General features: G+C 42.1%; 2 protein-coding genes across 5 annotated transcripts in view; one reads left to right on the top strand and one right to left on the bottom strand.

Annotated features, from left to right (window-relative positions):
- The window catches only part of LOC148343891 (rho guanine nucleotide exchange factor 28-like), a 34,228-nt gene extending 25,284 nt beyond the window's left edge, over positions 1–8,944 (top strand). For all 4 annotated transcript variants that reach the window (XM_088291151.1, XM_088291143.1, XM_088291166.1 and 1 more), the window contains 19 exons: positions 365–506; positions 689–810; positions 899–1,039; positions 1,159–1,409; positions 1,495–1,620; positions 1,694–1,811; positions 2,478–2,732; positions 2,820–2,896; positions 2,973–3,151; positions 3,393–3,490; positions 3,572–3,763; positions 3,844–3,975; positions 4,064–4,197; positions 4,273–4,320; positions 5,080–5,184; positions 5,269–5,433; positions 5,644–5,895; positions 6,693–7,062; positions 7,618–8,944. In XM_088291151.1, the coding sequence (XP_088147277.1) occupies positions 365–506; positions 689–810; positions 899–1,039; positions 1,159–1,409; positions 1,495–1,620; positions 1,694–1,811; positions 2,478–2,732; positions 2,820–2,896; positions 2,973–3,151; positions 3,393–3,490; positions 3,572–3,763; positions 3,844–3,975; positions 4,064–4,197; positions 4,273–4,320; positions 5,080–5,184; positions 5,269–5,433; positions 5,644–5,895; positions 6,693–7,062; positions 7,618–7,808 (3,098 nt within the window). In that variant the 3' untranslated portion in view covers positions 7,809–8,944. The remainder of the gene's footprint in view (positions 1–364; positions 507–688; positions 811–898; positions 1,040–1,158; positions 1,410–1,494; positions 1,621–1,693; positions 1,812–2,477; positions 2,733–2,819; positions 2,897–2,972; positions 3,152–3,392; positions 3,491–3,571; positions 3,764–3,843; positions 3,976–4,063; positions 4,198–4,272; positions 4,321–5,079; positions 5,185–5,268; positions 5,434–5,643; positions 5,896–6,692; positions 7,063–7,617) is intronic.
- Positions 8,945–11,173: 2,229 nt separating this feature from the next.
- Positions 11,174–13,858, bottom strand: LOC148343890 (uncharacterized). The gene is made up of 5 exons (XM_088291178.1): positions 13,536–13,858; positions 13,101–13,152; positions 12,372–12,443; positions 12,174–12,258; positions 11,174–12,109 (listed from the first exon to the last, which is right to left on the bottom strand). Exons 1-5 carry the CDS (start codon positions 13,626–13,628, stop codon positions 12,073–12,075), a joined length of 339 nt encoding a protein of 112 aa, XP_088147304.1. The 5' UTR covers positions 13,629–13,858; the 3' UTR covers positions 11,174–12,072.
- Positions 13,859–14,084: the final 226 nt, after the last annotated feature.

Here is a 14,084-nt window from a genome sequence, read left to right as displayed (position 1 = left end):
TTGGACTTGACAGCCAGTGCGTGAACCAGGGATTTAGGCTGGCGTTGCTGCTCTAGAGCGCCTCGTTGTTGCAGCGTGAAACAAATTCTTTGGTTATATTACTGCCAATTAATTCTTTTTCTTGAAGTGGTAGTAGAAGGTATTTGATATACAGTTGCGCGCGGCGTGGTTTCAGGTTATTCAGCAGTCACGCCCACGGAGAATGAATACAAGCGCTTGATTTTTCATGATTTTGATACCTCAATTCATATGACTGCCCATCTATTTCCATTTGCAGGGATTTTAAATTGAGCCTTGTCATCTTCACCTATTGTTACCCAATGACAAGTCAATTTCTTTGTTGTTGTCTTGCTGTCTCCTTCAGGTTCTGCAAAAGAGCTCTCTACCCCCTCACCCCTCGCCTCTTCATCAGTTTCCTCATCTTCCTCACTTACACCAGCGACCAAAGAAAAGCGTGAAACACACAACCCTCTCTCCAAAAGCCTCTCTATTGCTTTAGAGAGCAGGTGGGATTAACAGTTGCAGTTCAACCCTGTATATCATTAAAAATTAAATAGATCCCACCACAGCACTGGCAAAAATCTTCAACCTTTTCAATTTGCATTTTTTTGCGGTCTTATTCTGAATAGCAGTTTGCACCTGAGACTAAGCTGACTGGTGGTTCTACAATCCTTTTTCTGTTATTTAGAAGGCTGAGTGACACAGCAGCAATGGAGGTTGATCCCAATCCTACAACGTCCAGCTCACAGTCCGATGATGGCACTCCAATTACGATTCTTCCATCAGTCGATTCGCCAATCACCTCACAGGGTCAGTGAAGCTGAATCGAACCTGTGTAAAATTGTTTTATAGAATGATTGTACATTAAGCACATTTTTAAAAAACTTGGCTTGCGCAGATGATGTTGATGCTCCTCTGCTAAGTGATCTGTCAGCCGACCTGCTGGGACTCGATGCAGAGTCGTGGAGTCTTGCAGTCAGTCCCGATTTCTGCAGGCAGCACGACAGACGTGCCGTCAAACGTCAGGATGTCATTTATGGTGAGGCTGGGCTTTGTCCGCTGAGAGTCATTACATCAATTTAGTCTCTTGGTTTTTGAGTTGATTACTCCAGTCACATTTGTGTTCTAATCTTAATCCACTTTGCTGCCGCTTTACAGAACTAATGCAGACTGAACTGCACCACATCCAGACTCTGACAGTCATGTCTGAAGTGTTCCGACGAGGCATGCTGGAGGAGCTGCAACTAGATTGGGATTGTGTGGCCCGGATCTTCCCGTGCTTGGATTCCCTGCTGATCTTCCACAGGAACCTCTTTGGATCACTGCAGGAGTGCAGACAAGCTTCCGCCCAACCCGACAGCCTTAGAAATTACCTCATCCATCAGATTGGAGACATCCTGCTTCAGCAGGTTGGTAATGATGGATAAATGTTCATAATTCCAAAGATATTGCAACCATCCACCCATTAAAAAGACTTTAAGATTACGCTTTCAGTTCTCAGATGAAAATGCTGAGACGATGAAGCAAGTGTATGGCGATTTCTGCAGTCATCACATGGAAGCTGTCAGCGTCTTCAAGGAGCTCCAGCAACAGAATAAAAAGCTCCAGAACTTTGTCAAAGTAGGGCCCACTTCCAGAACATTGCATGCTTTCAAGGTTTCAGCCTCTTGTAAACTCCTCGTTGTGCTCACAGCAACAGAGCAATAACTCACTTGTCAGGAGGAGAGGGATTCCAGAGTTTATCCTTTTAGTCACCCAGCGCATCACCAAGTACCCAGTTTTGTTGGAGAGGATATTACATTACACTCAAGGCAAGTCAGCTCCATGTACAGTGGTGCCTTAAGATATGAGTCAACAGACTTATTGTGAGGTCCGATCGGCTCGTAAAACGCATCGATGTCGCATCATATTATCAATGTAACAATATTCGCAGGCGCATTTTCTTTATCCTCTGCTAAGAGTGACTAACTAATATTACTGCAGCTTACTGAGCTAAATTGTCAGAGTCCCGTATATCTTTATTATACTGCCTCCAAGTGGCCAAGGCACGCATACTACGAGAAGCCACTCAGTCGCAATTAATTATGACGTACAAACTCTTTCATTTTTTTACATTTTAATTTTGGTATTATTATACTGTACGTTTTTTTTACGTGCAATACTATAGAGTTCTATTTTTAATATCACAAACACATTACATGATTTTAAAAGTCTGGAACAGGTTAATAGCAATACATTATCATTCATTTCAATGGGAAAAGATCATTTGAGTACCGTACAAGTGTTTTTTTAGTTGCGCGGGTGGTCAAGGAACGAATTGAACTCGTATCTCAAGGCACCATTGTAGTTTATTTGCTTTGTGTCCAACGCATTCTTTAACCTTGAATGCCACACGTGAATGAATAAATGAATATTTGTCTGATTTGAAATGACTATTTGAAAATTAACCTTGACCTCGGTTACCTTGCCCTCGACAGAAGGCAGTCAAGAACACTCAGACTTGTCAAGCGCTCTGGCTCAGATTCGTGAAATCATCGCAGCAGTGGACCTGACTGTAAGTAAGTACGAGAGATGTCAGGATCTGCAGGAAGTGCTCGCCCGTCTGGAGAACAAGAGCTTTGCCAAACTAAAGAGCGGCAAGGTGATTCGCAAGCAAGACCTGCACAGCAAACACCGAGATCTACAACACAAGGGATTGCTTTACTGGAAGACGGCCACGGGCCGCCTAAAAGGTTTGTCGCGCTGCATATCTGAGGCTGGATGGTTTTCGTTTAGTTGAAAACTAGTCTTTATGTATTCTTTTCGACCCTTCCCTCTAGATACGTTGGCCCTCCTGCTTACAGATGTTCTCGTGTTCCTGCAAGAGAAAGATCAACGCTTTGTATTTGCGGCCGTGGTAAGCTTCAAACAAAATCACACGTGCAACTCTGACTGCTAATGTGTCTCATGGATTCAGTTTGATTTCATTTCAGGACCAGAAGCCTCCAGTGATCCCACTGCAAAAGCTCATTGTTAGAGAAGTAGCCAACGAGGAACGGGGGCTGTTCCTCATCTCGGCTTCCTCAGCTGGACCAGAGATGTATGAAGTTCACACCACGACCAGAGAGGAGAGAAATGCTTGGATGAGGCACATAAGACAAGCTGTAGAAAGGTTTGTTTTGAAGTCAACTGCATTCAATTTATTCCGTATGTCTGAATGTTTTGTTGCCTCTACAATATAATGCATCTTTATTTATATAGCGCTTTCACAACAGCTGCATCTGTAACTAACTGAAGCTAACATTTAATTGTTAATTGTGACATATTGTTTTACAGTACAGTGCTTTGTGCTTGTGTACTATAGTTGCACACGTGTGTTAATCATTATCTAACCCACTTAACCTTCATGGCAGTTGTCCAGAGGAAGAGGAGGAGGAGGAGCGCAGCGGCGAATCAGAGGAGGCCAAGCGAGCGGCGGAAGCAAAGGTTCAGAAAATCTCAAAGTTCCAAGGTATCGTTTGAGCAGAACTGGCTTAACAGATTTAAATAGTAGGAATTCAACTATTAATCACAATATATCTATTTCTCATAGAGACACTGTCAAGTCAGGACCAGCGCATCTGCAACGGCTTGGAGGAGAAGTTGCAGTTATATGCTGAGCTCACTGAGTTAACCCTGGGCTCTCCAGATGCCATACCACATCGCCGCCTGCTGGTACAACCAGATATCGATTGTGAGTCCCCAAGACAGGCCTCAACACTGCTCACAGCGGCACTCAGAGAAGGTGAGACAATTGCTTCGAAAACGCCTTAATCGTGTTACACCCAAGCAAGACTTGAGTATGACTTGCTTGCTTCTGTGTAGCGGAGAACCTGATCACCATTCTACAGGTTCATGATAACCTTCCTGTACAAAGCGACGCCTCCCCGATCCGTGGGCCCGAGTGCTGCAACTGCAATAGCCATGGCAGCAGCATCCAGGAGTCTCCTTCAGAACGTAAGCGAGCTCATTCGTGGGCAATTTGGGAGTGTAAAACGGCCAACGTGTGCAGTCCGTGTCATTGTTGTGCCCCTTGTATTCAAAGCGGATTACCTGAGCACACTCAGTATGAGCTCCACTTCTCTTGGGTCGGACAGTGAGGGGACGGGGATGGATGGAGTCTTGTGGAGTTCTGCTTCTGAGACAAAGAAAGGCGACAACAAAGAAACACTGTATAAGGTTCGGATAATATAGTTGCCAGTTGGAGTTGTTGTTCAATGTTCTTGCGTACTAACATGCAGTGCTCTTCTGTAGGTGGCAGAGAGTGTGCAGAGTCTGACTCAGCTTCTTTATAGTCTGCAGGTGAGTAAGGTCACAAATGTATGGGTGCGATTTATCTTTTTTTTTCTCCACTTCTCTTGTTTCGTTCTTCAAAATCGAATTACCATGAAATCTGTTCTAATGAGCACGCCACGTTAAGTATGAAAAACGGGTTTTTTTTCCACATAAGCCACAGTTTGGGGGGGGGGGGGCAAACAAATCATAAAGTAACATAGAAGAGAAAATGCTGTTCGGCTGTAACAAAATGTGTTCAGAAAAATAAGGCCTGGATTTTTCATTTGGTCCAAGCTCATGTGCAGTGGCTCGATTTCCATTTTCAAAGGCGAGCTGGATTGTCTTGAACTTGAAAGGTAAAACCGTGAAAACCTTTCAACATGGAGCCCATTGAAAAATTCATGAACCGTAAACACGATTATGGTAAGTTAAAAGAGAAGCTGCGTTAGAAAACCTGGCATTGGAAATACTGCAATGATCTGAGATGGGGTAGGGCAGGGGTGTCAACATCCAGTCCTGGAGGGCCGCTTTCCTGCATGCTTTCAATCTCTCCCGGCTGCAACCCACCTGATTCAAATGATCAGCTCATCAGCAAGCTCTGAAGAAGCCTGATAAGTATCCTGCTCATTTGAATCAGGTGGGTTGCAGCTGGGAGAGATGGAAAGCATGCAAGGACACCGGCCCTCGAGGACTGGAGTTTGACACCCCTGGGGTAGGGGGTTAGGGGAAGTGGATTTGGAGTAGTTGGACAGGAATAATGTGAGTCGCCTTCTTCGCCATTTGCAGGCTGCTGTGACTCTTCAGGACAGCTGCCTCGAGATCCAGAAAATTCTCCTTCAGGAAGGAGACAAATCTCAGCTCAAGACACTCGCCTCACTCCAAAACAGCGTCGTATGAGTGCCTTCATATTGCCCTGACAAACGTTTTGCTGTGTCTGAGTTGTGAACAGTTAACAGGGGATCTGCTGTGCTGCAGGAGCAGGAGAGGCAGACGGGCATTGACAAGAAGAAAGAGGAAGTTGAGAAGAAGGGTTTAGAGAGGAAGAAGGAAGAAGTGGATGAGGTGCAGAAACTCCACGTGAAACTGAAACAAGACCAGCAGCGCTGGGACAAGGAGTGCGTGGCCAGAGAGAAACAACAGGTTGGTCTCGCTTCTGGGTAGATTCCCATTGATGGAGCTCATGGTCATTGGCAAAGGTTGAATCGAATCAGATGGACTTTTCTGTTGAGCATATTTCACCTTTAATCCAAAAGGCTTTTTTCCTTTCCCGCTACAATTTCTCACAGGACATTTGTGTGTATCCCGGTTAGAAATCACTGCTCTATATGATGTACTGTACGTTATGTGCAGACTGAGCAGGAAAGTGCACTGGAGCAGCGTGAGCAGCATTGCATCTTGGAGGCAGAACGGCTGCGTTGTGAGCGAGAGGAGCTGGAAACTCAGCTGCTGGAGTATCGGAACAGTCTGGACCGGCTGCGGGAGGGCCAGAAGAGTGTCGACAGGGAGAAGGAGAAGCTTGAAGACCAGCAGAGGCTCCTCCAAAGCTGGAGACACAACCGGCAGAGCAGTCTGCCAGTAACTATACCGCTGGATGGTTACAAGGTATCAAAAAGAGGGGAGAGATAATGCGTTTGTTACCAGCGGGGTGGTGCTTTAGTATTAAGGTACTGCTAAAATTGGGAATTTGGCTACAAAATCAGGACCAATACACTCGAAAGGTCTCACGGCTATATACTGTATATATGTTTTGAGTTTGTATCCCTGCTATAGCACATGTTTTTGAAGTAGTCGTTTTTAGGGGGGAGATTTTACAGTATAGTAATGCCCCTGACGTGTGAGACTGGAGGGCCACAGTCACTAATACATTTTTTCAGTTGTTTATTGGATGCCGGGGATTAGAGTAAGACACATAAACACAATGAGTACACGAATGCAAACTGCTGTCCGCCGCAGCTCACACAGACACTCACACGTAGACTCACTGACGTCACGTTACCCCGCCAGGCTCTTCGTGCATGTGTCTAAAACACTTTACAATTACAAAAGGGGTATTTGAATAAATTTAAGTGTATTTTCATAAGTTAAACTGGGTTTAAAATGCACTGGTGAGGTAAAAGTCTTTTTTAAAAAAAGCTTTTTTTATGGTCTTTCTATATTGCGTATTTTCACCATTAGCGAGTCTGTGTGGAGTGTAAAACCTGTGATAAATGGGGGTTCACTTCATTACGATAAGATAATCCAACGGGATCCTGTAACAATTTCATTGGCTATTGAAACCTGCAAGTTTCCTCGTTTTCAGTCGTTTCATCTGTTGTCTGTTGGACGACAATACAAAAGAAAAATGTAATAACTTCCACCACATTATATCATCTGACATCACATCTTTTAAACCTCCTAAGGTGCCAAGTCACAGTCGCTCAGGCAGCCTTGATGGCACCTGCTGGACGTACGAGAACGATGCAGCTCTGCTCGCCTCCCTCCAAAAGGGCAAGCCCCCCAACAACAACCCACAACAGTATCTGCTGTCCGCCCCGACGAGGAACCATGACGGCTTGCGGCAAGCCTCCACTTTTGGCGCCGACCTTAGCCTCAGCGCCAGCCTTTACAACAGTCTCAACACACTGCTCAGCCAAACACACAGAAAACAATCTCAGGATGGTCTTCCGTTCCCCAACTATTCGAAGAACCACGGCTGCAGCCAGCCTACCAACAACTCTGTCAATCCTTTCAGTAACAGAAACACAGGACAGCCAAAGAGCACCAACAAACGTATGTAGTACAACATTGGTTCATTTTTCATCTCCAATCTTAACTTCCAGCTGAAATGAATGGAAATGGCATGAATCAATAAAAAAAATTAGTTAGGTAATTTTTAATAAGAGAAATCTCACTTTATAATACTATACCATTTGTTATTTTTTTCAAACATTTGTAATTAAAATTAATTGCATTTTCTTATTAAAGAAATAACAGGTCAAAAAAATGTTGATATATTGTTTTAATCAGAGATGCAAGTGACTTTCTTAGATTCATTTTCATTATTGTTATTATTTATTTATTGTTAAAAATAATCCAAAATGTAATATAGTATTATATTAATATTTTATTAATTCCGGGTTAGGTTCAGCAACAGGTGGAATTTTATTCAGAAGCGTCATAGCTCTAAATTACAACGTATGGTGAAATCCGTATTGTACAAGCTTAAAAGGAAAATATTAAAAAAAAAAAAAAAATTTAAATGTAAAAAAAAAAGTCTTCCACTTCTGTGGGTGTCCAATTTAACGTCTCCAAAGACTGACGCTCATCTCTCCCTCCCTCTGTCAGACTTCAGTCCACAGCTGGATCGACATTCCCCGGGGGCCTGGAGGCCAGAGGTACCCGGTCAAGGACTTTACGAAAACACCTACACCTCGTCGTCTCCCTCCCTCACGCCACTCCTCCCCCAGCAACCCTACCTCTCTCTCGAAGGACATCTCAGGGAGGACGGAAGCGAGGAGAACATCGTTTACCTCTGATGACCGAGGCAATTTTTTGATACATAACTGGACTTTTGTTGCTTTTGTTTGCCCGTGATGGATGTAAATATATTTGGGAAACTGGATAATCAAGTGAGGGATTAGTTGCATATGTGCCTTTATAACTGCCATCAGTCCTCCTGCTTCATCAAACCGTCGTGCCTTTTGCTTTGGTACTTGGTGTAATTACATTTTTTTTCTGTAAATTAGTTTATATCCTTATTTTATTGTTTGGTTGTGGGGAGGGGGTAGGTGCTTCGAACAAGACTCTAGGAAATACCAATACAAAAGTATTAGTGTTATTATTTTTCCCATTAGCACTTAAAATGAAATCAAATATATGGGGAATAGCGGGTGTAGGCCTTTGCAAGCTGTGTACAGCATTGATTGCTCTTTTATATGTGATCTTAAATAATATTTATTCGGGATTGAAAGCATTCAAAAAGAATTATAACTGAGTCTTTTGTCAGGATTGTATGTACTGTATCGTATAGTTTATTGAAAGGGCTACCTATGCACATTGTTGGAGGAGATTCATTCTTTTTTTAATGAAGTGCCAAAATTCTTGGGATTTAAAAAAAATCCCCCTCACTTTCTTCTCTTGGAAAATTTGGTAATTTATTGTACGTAAACGGCTTCATGCACTGTACACAATTTTGGGTTTCTCTTAACGGCTGTAATCTGCTGTGTGATCTATGTAAAAGTTTGGGCTGCTTATAAAAATAATTTTGCAAACATGGCTTGTGTGTAAAAGGTAACATTTTGAGAGCATTGGAACAACTTTTCACTTACAGTTTAAATCATTTAGGATTGTTGCAGCCGGTGAATCTTGTGTATAATCCTGATTTCGTATTTGCCTGCGCGCTTGTGTTCGTTACTGTATGTGTGTTCCCTTAACACCTCCCCAGAAGCCAAGAAATGTCAGCTGCGTGACCTCGGCGATGACAACTGTCACTCGCGCCAAGGATCCGACCACAAAGCCAGAGTGGCGCCATCGCAATCATCATCGTGTAAACGTATACATTTCGTGCAAGTCTCATTTTGTAAATATCGCTCCGAATCTATGTAAGGCTATTTATTTATTGCTATATTTCTGTGTTAATCTCAAGGATAACAAAGGCCAGGCAACCACATGACACTGTTTGTTTTTTTCATTCTTCTATGTGCTGCGGGGGCAACTCAGAAACTCCAATGAGCTTGCCAGCAGCTCCTGTACATTTCCAGCTGTGGCACAGCTGGAGGAGGTCAGCATCCGCTTAATATAAAATCAAGCTACTATGTGTGATGCAGGTAATTTCAAAGACAAGGCAGTTTTTTTTAAATTATTATTATTTGGCACTTTTCATTCACAAGGTAACTTTTTGCACTTCATGTAATTAAAAGTACAACATTTAAAGGCATTTCTGAACAAAAGGGTTCAAGACATTCAGAAAAGTAAATAAATAAAAATTAGCTGACTGAAAAAACGGGCAGTGCAAGAACAAGATTTTCGAAAACATGTTTTTAAAAATGCTTTGAAAGACTTAAATTACAGGTACATATTTTTTTAACCTCATTTAAAAGCATTTACACTTGGGGCTGTCTTCACTACTTCACTCTATATATATATATATATATATTATTTATTTATTTTCTTTTGGGGGATATTCCACCACAGTTTCACCAAAGCCCCTGAAGCTGCGTGCATGCGGCGTGGTGGTTCTCTTCATGTCAAGTTAGAATGATGGGATATAAGTTGCTGCTAAAACTTGTGGAAATTACAAATATTGAATATTAAGATTTTTTTTTCCTGAATAATAACGCTTGATCATCGCATTCTACAAGATGTTACTCATAATCAAGTGGTTCTAGGTTCAAATCTTAAAAAAAAAAAAATAATGAACAGAAACATCTGTTTTGTAATCCTTTGTGGGAAATACAGATATGACATAGTTTCAATGGCATGGCTAGGTACACTGCATCCATGCAAATATATTACATCATGCTTTGTAGATGGGAAAACCATCCAAGTAATTTGATAGTGCTCAAAAGGTGAGCCTACCAACCTGTCTCTATTTCCATATTCTCATCGAGGTCTTGAACCTACAACTTTCCATTCCAAAGTCCTCCAGACTGATCTATGAAGTGTAGAAAATCAGTTTATCAACAAGTAGTTAATCACTTTCATACGTGTTTCATCGTCTGTGTGTTTGAATGTGTGTGTTAGTCACAGTTGAACGGTCACGGGCAAGTCGAAGCTGCAACATCTGCTTCCTGACAACACCCGCCACTCCACCAAATCAAACGGCTGTGTCACTTGGACTACATGCGCGTGACGGTCGGTCGTCGAGATGTGTGCGACTTTCAGAATTGGGATCACAGCTGAGACTGTGTGGAAATGTTTGAGGTCCAAAGAGGCGGTAAATTGTCTTTCGGTGGCTTCGTCAACCGCAAGGAAAGTTCACTGTAAAAGCCTGCTATGTGTAATCATGAAGCTATGAGGTGTGTCAGAGAAGTTCTAGGACTGCTTGTGCAAAATATACATTTCACATCAAAACTACAAAGTTAACCAACGCCCTTTCCCAGCCTTCTCTGCCACGCCTTTGTGCACTCCGGGAAGGATTCTTCCAGGAGCCTCCGCAGCTCCATCGTTGTCACTGCCATCTGGATGTCATCCAAGTCTTCGAAACAGGTCTCCACCCATTCCTTTGAATGTAGAAAATTGGCAGAAATCACTCCAGGTCGGGTGAGTACTGAGGCTGCTCCAGCACAGCTGGCAACATGGAGGGCATGTAAAAATAAGTATATACATGAAGCCAGTCAAACCTCTGCAGCAATAGTAGTCATTCTTTGCAGAGGATAAAGAATACATATCAGTTAATATTATGAGATTAGACGTGTCAACATATGCCGCTCCACTGTCTTCAAATATCAATTGCTTAAAGCATCATGACACTGCAACATGGATGCTATTTGTTAACCTGTCTATGGCGTTTTGTGATGTTTGTTATGAAGCTAAACTGCGTGTGGTTGTTTTGAATACACAGCTTCGGTTTTATATTAAGATGTGAGTGGTAATTGAGAGATTGAAGCATGTCAAAGCGCTGCTTGTCAAGTGAGTTGAGTTCCCCGCCACAGTGCAAAGCTCATATTGCAAATCAAAGCAAACAAAAAAACTGCTGAACGATGCTGCTATTTTGAAAAACTTATGTCAGACGTGTGTCTCAAGGTGGTCTCCACGGTGGTTTGGATTTGAACTTGATCATTTGTTCCACCAGTCCTGGAACTTCTCTGACATATCTCAGTCACAAAATTGACTCAAATATCCAGTCTTTGTGTCATCCATCTTGGCCTGACATCACTGACACTCTAATTACAGAGACAAATTGAAGACGCACAATAGTTCACATTTATTCAGGCTCACAGTCATGACAAAAAGTCACAGCTTACTATAATATGTCCACAGTGCCAAAGTAGGTAAAGCATCCAAAGGAAAGAAAATAAAATACATTAAAGCCAATTGGTTATTTGTGTTGTACAAATTCAGTATTAAGGCACCACTGAAAAGAAAGAAAATAACAATACAAACGTGATAATCTTACCAAAATAAAGTTGTATAGATGGTTATTCAAATAGCATACTTGCCCAAGTCATTTTATCTTACTCTCTCAATACCAATAAAAAAATACCAATGAGCTTACTAAAATGTGTTTTTTCTTCATGCCTGTGTAGATTGTCGTGGAAATCCGTATATATATATATATATATATATATATATATATATATATATATATATATATATATATATATATATATATCAAACTGTCTCAAAAATGTATCCACTTGAATTTACCACTTTAATCTGGTATTATTATCTTTGCATTGTTTTCAGGGTGGATTTAATATTCCTTCATACTATGAAAGACAAACTGATTTATTTTTAAGTTTCGAAATGGAATGCAATGGCTTGGCAGCAGCATCAAACAAAATCTTTGCGCGCGCACACACAGCTTATTGATTGTGAAAGGACCGAGTGGCCTCAGCCATCAGTAGTGCAGAGTTCCCAAAGCAAAGAGCAGAAGACTTTTCAAAACAGAACAACGCGCAGCCTCAAATCAACAGGAGGTGCCAGTCGAAGAACGAGCAGAGTCACCTGCACACTGTATTTAGGTTAAGATAGAGGCTCTTGTGTGGTGCACCCACATGTCCGTCTACACCTTTTGAAGAAAACAACTTGAAAAACTGGTATTTTACAATACACCACATGCCATCCCAGCGCTGTTCGTCACGCCGTCATTCTCGCTCTCGCTTTCCGGCGCTTTCTGAAAGGGAGACGTCTACAAATGAAGCTCGCTTTTGACGCCAACGGGGAATTGTTGTGTATACCTTTGCGGCGGCGACACCATACACTTCCAGAGCACGGCATAGAGACTCAGTAACATTGCAATGAACATTGCAGCCGCGATGGCTCCTGTGTGAGCATCATTTTATTCCAGAGTTCAAAAAGTCATACATTCGCAACAACACAGCCATATGGAGCGGAAACAATTTGTACAACCAATGTTTGTGCTGTGCTGCACTCACCAGGAATGATTCCATTGCTTGAGTTTAAAGCATCTTCTGTGCTTGATGGACGAGCGGCAGCTGCAGTGGTACCTTTAGGAGGGTGAATATTTTAAGTCAATTCCATTTGTCATAACAAGTAGAAGAGCTTTTGTCTCCTTAAGGCAGGGGTGTCAAACTCATTTGTGTGTACGGGCCATGTCGTACTTATGCTTTCTCTCAGAGGGGCATTATGACTGTGAACCCATATAAATGTATTCTCACCTTACACAACAAATTAATGGAAAGCCAGTTTTAAAATCAGAAGCCATTAATTATTGTTCAACAATTTTACAATTCATTTCAAAAGTGGAGGATTGCTTACCAATTAAATGGCAATATCTTATATCTCAATGTAGTTAAAAGTAAAGAAAATGTGCGAGAAACAAGAAGTTCACGCACATGATTTGCCCTTCGTGGGCCACATAAAATGAGGCCGCGGGCCAGATCTGGCACCTTGAGTTTGACACTTGTTCCTTAAGGGGTTAAGTTGTTGCTGTGGGCACAATTAAATGTATTAGGTTTTGAGAATGTTTCTAAGGAAAATGCCTGTAAAGATGACACCAGTTCCAGGCTTCACAAAAAAAAAATTGTGGTTGAAAATGTAATTAATCGCAATTAATTACAGCGACAGAGAGACAGAGAAAGAGAGAGAGAGAGGGAGAGAGAGAGAGAGAGAGGGAGAGCGAGAGGTTAAGCGCTGAGGCTCACCATTCCTCTGCAGAACATGCAATGCCTGCCAGGTCAGATCTGGGTCAATTATCTGCAAAAAGTAGCCAAATAATCACGCTTTTACAAACTAAATCTAAAAACACATTGTAAAGCTAGAGCTTTCAAAGACAAAAGTGAAGTGAATGTAGTGGAAGTGGACGTTCGGGGTAGAAAACAAGCGCAATTTGGCTAAAGCGCAAAGTAAACATGTAAGATAAGAAAATACTGTTGACCAACGTTTCCAAAACACGGACGTGAAGTTAGCATGTATTCGACAGAAACATATCAGTGAGGTTCTGTGTAAGATTACAGCGCTTTGCAACTTCGTCTATTGAAGCCCCCGCGCGACTAAAAGCGAATTTTGACTCAAAAGTTTGTTAGTTAGTTCTTGACGAGGGACGAAACAAAATTTGGCTGCGGCGTTCGCTTGCTTACCTCCGAAGTGTTGACGATGCGATTGGGCGCAAATTTGCTGTCGTTTTGCGCCTCGGTCCACATTTTGGAAACGAAGAGGTGGTCAGAAGTCATCAGCGCATGTTTTCGTCTCGCTTCAGCTGTGCGCCTGCTGGTGTGAGGCGTTCAAGTACATCCACAAACCTCGGATTTCTCGTTGCCAGATATTCTTGTCTTCGAAGTCATTTGTCCTCGAGATTTGCTCGATGTAAATCAGCTACCTGAACCTTTGCTAATCTATAAGAACGCACTAACACCATCGTTTGATTTTTAATTAACTTAACCTTCAGATAATCTACGTGTCTATAAGAGCAACCATCTTTTGCAGATCTGTACCGGATGCACCGTTTGTTCAATTGGAGCACCCTTCCGGAAAAGATGAGTGTAGTTTAATAATTTGATACTGCATCGTGGCAATTTGAATTTGTGTATATTACTGTATAGTCTATACAAATCATCTGTGCGAAACGCTTATTGAAAAATCAAAGCAATACTGATAGCACGTTGTTCCAGTGGTTTGCGCACCTGCCT

This window comes from Idiotropiscis lumnitzeri, chromosome 1, assembly GCF_059441095.1.
Source record: "Idiotropiscis lumnitzeri isolate Australia: NSW breed Sydney's pygmy pipehorse chromosome 1, RoL_Ilum_1.0, whole genome shotgun sequence".
In the NCBI taxonomy this organism is placed as follows: domain Eukaryota; kingdom Metazoa; phylum Chordata; class Actinopteri; order Syngnathiformes; family Syngnathidae; genus Idiotropiscis; species Idiotropiscis lumnitzeri.
The sequence above is the reverse complement of the archived record's forward strand: the minus strand, read 5'-3'. Positions and strand labels throughout refer to the sequence as shown.

What these genes read in the sequence shown, in the direction of transcription:
- LOC148343890 (XM_088291178.1), bottom strand. Translation starts at nt 13,628, where the DNA reads ATGACTTCTGACCACCTCTTCGTTTCCAAAATGTGGACCGAGGCGCAA. An exon ending in GCATGTTCTGCAGAGGAATG is followed by an intron (nt 12,444 to 13,100) that starts GTGAGCCTCAGC and finishes ACCCTCCTAAAG; the next exon opens with GTACCACTGCAGCTGCCGCT. An exon ending in ATGGTGTCGCCGCCGCAAAG is followed by an intron (nt 12,110 to 12,173) that starts GTATACACAACA and finishes TCTCCCTTTCAG; the next exon opens with AAAGCGCCGGAAAGCGAGAG.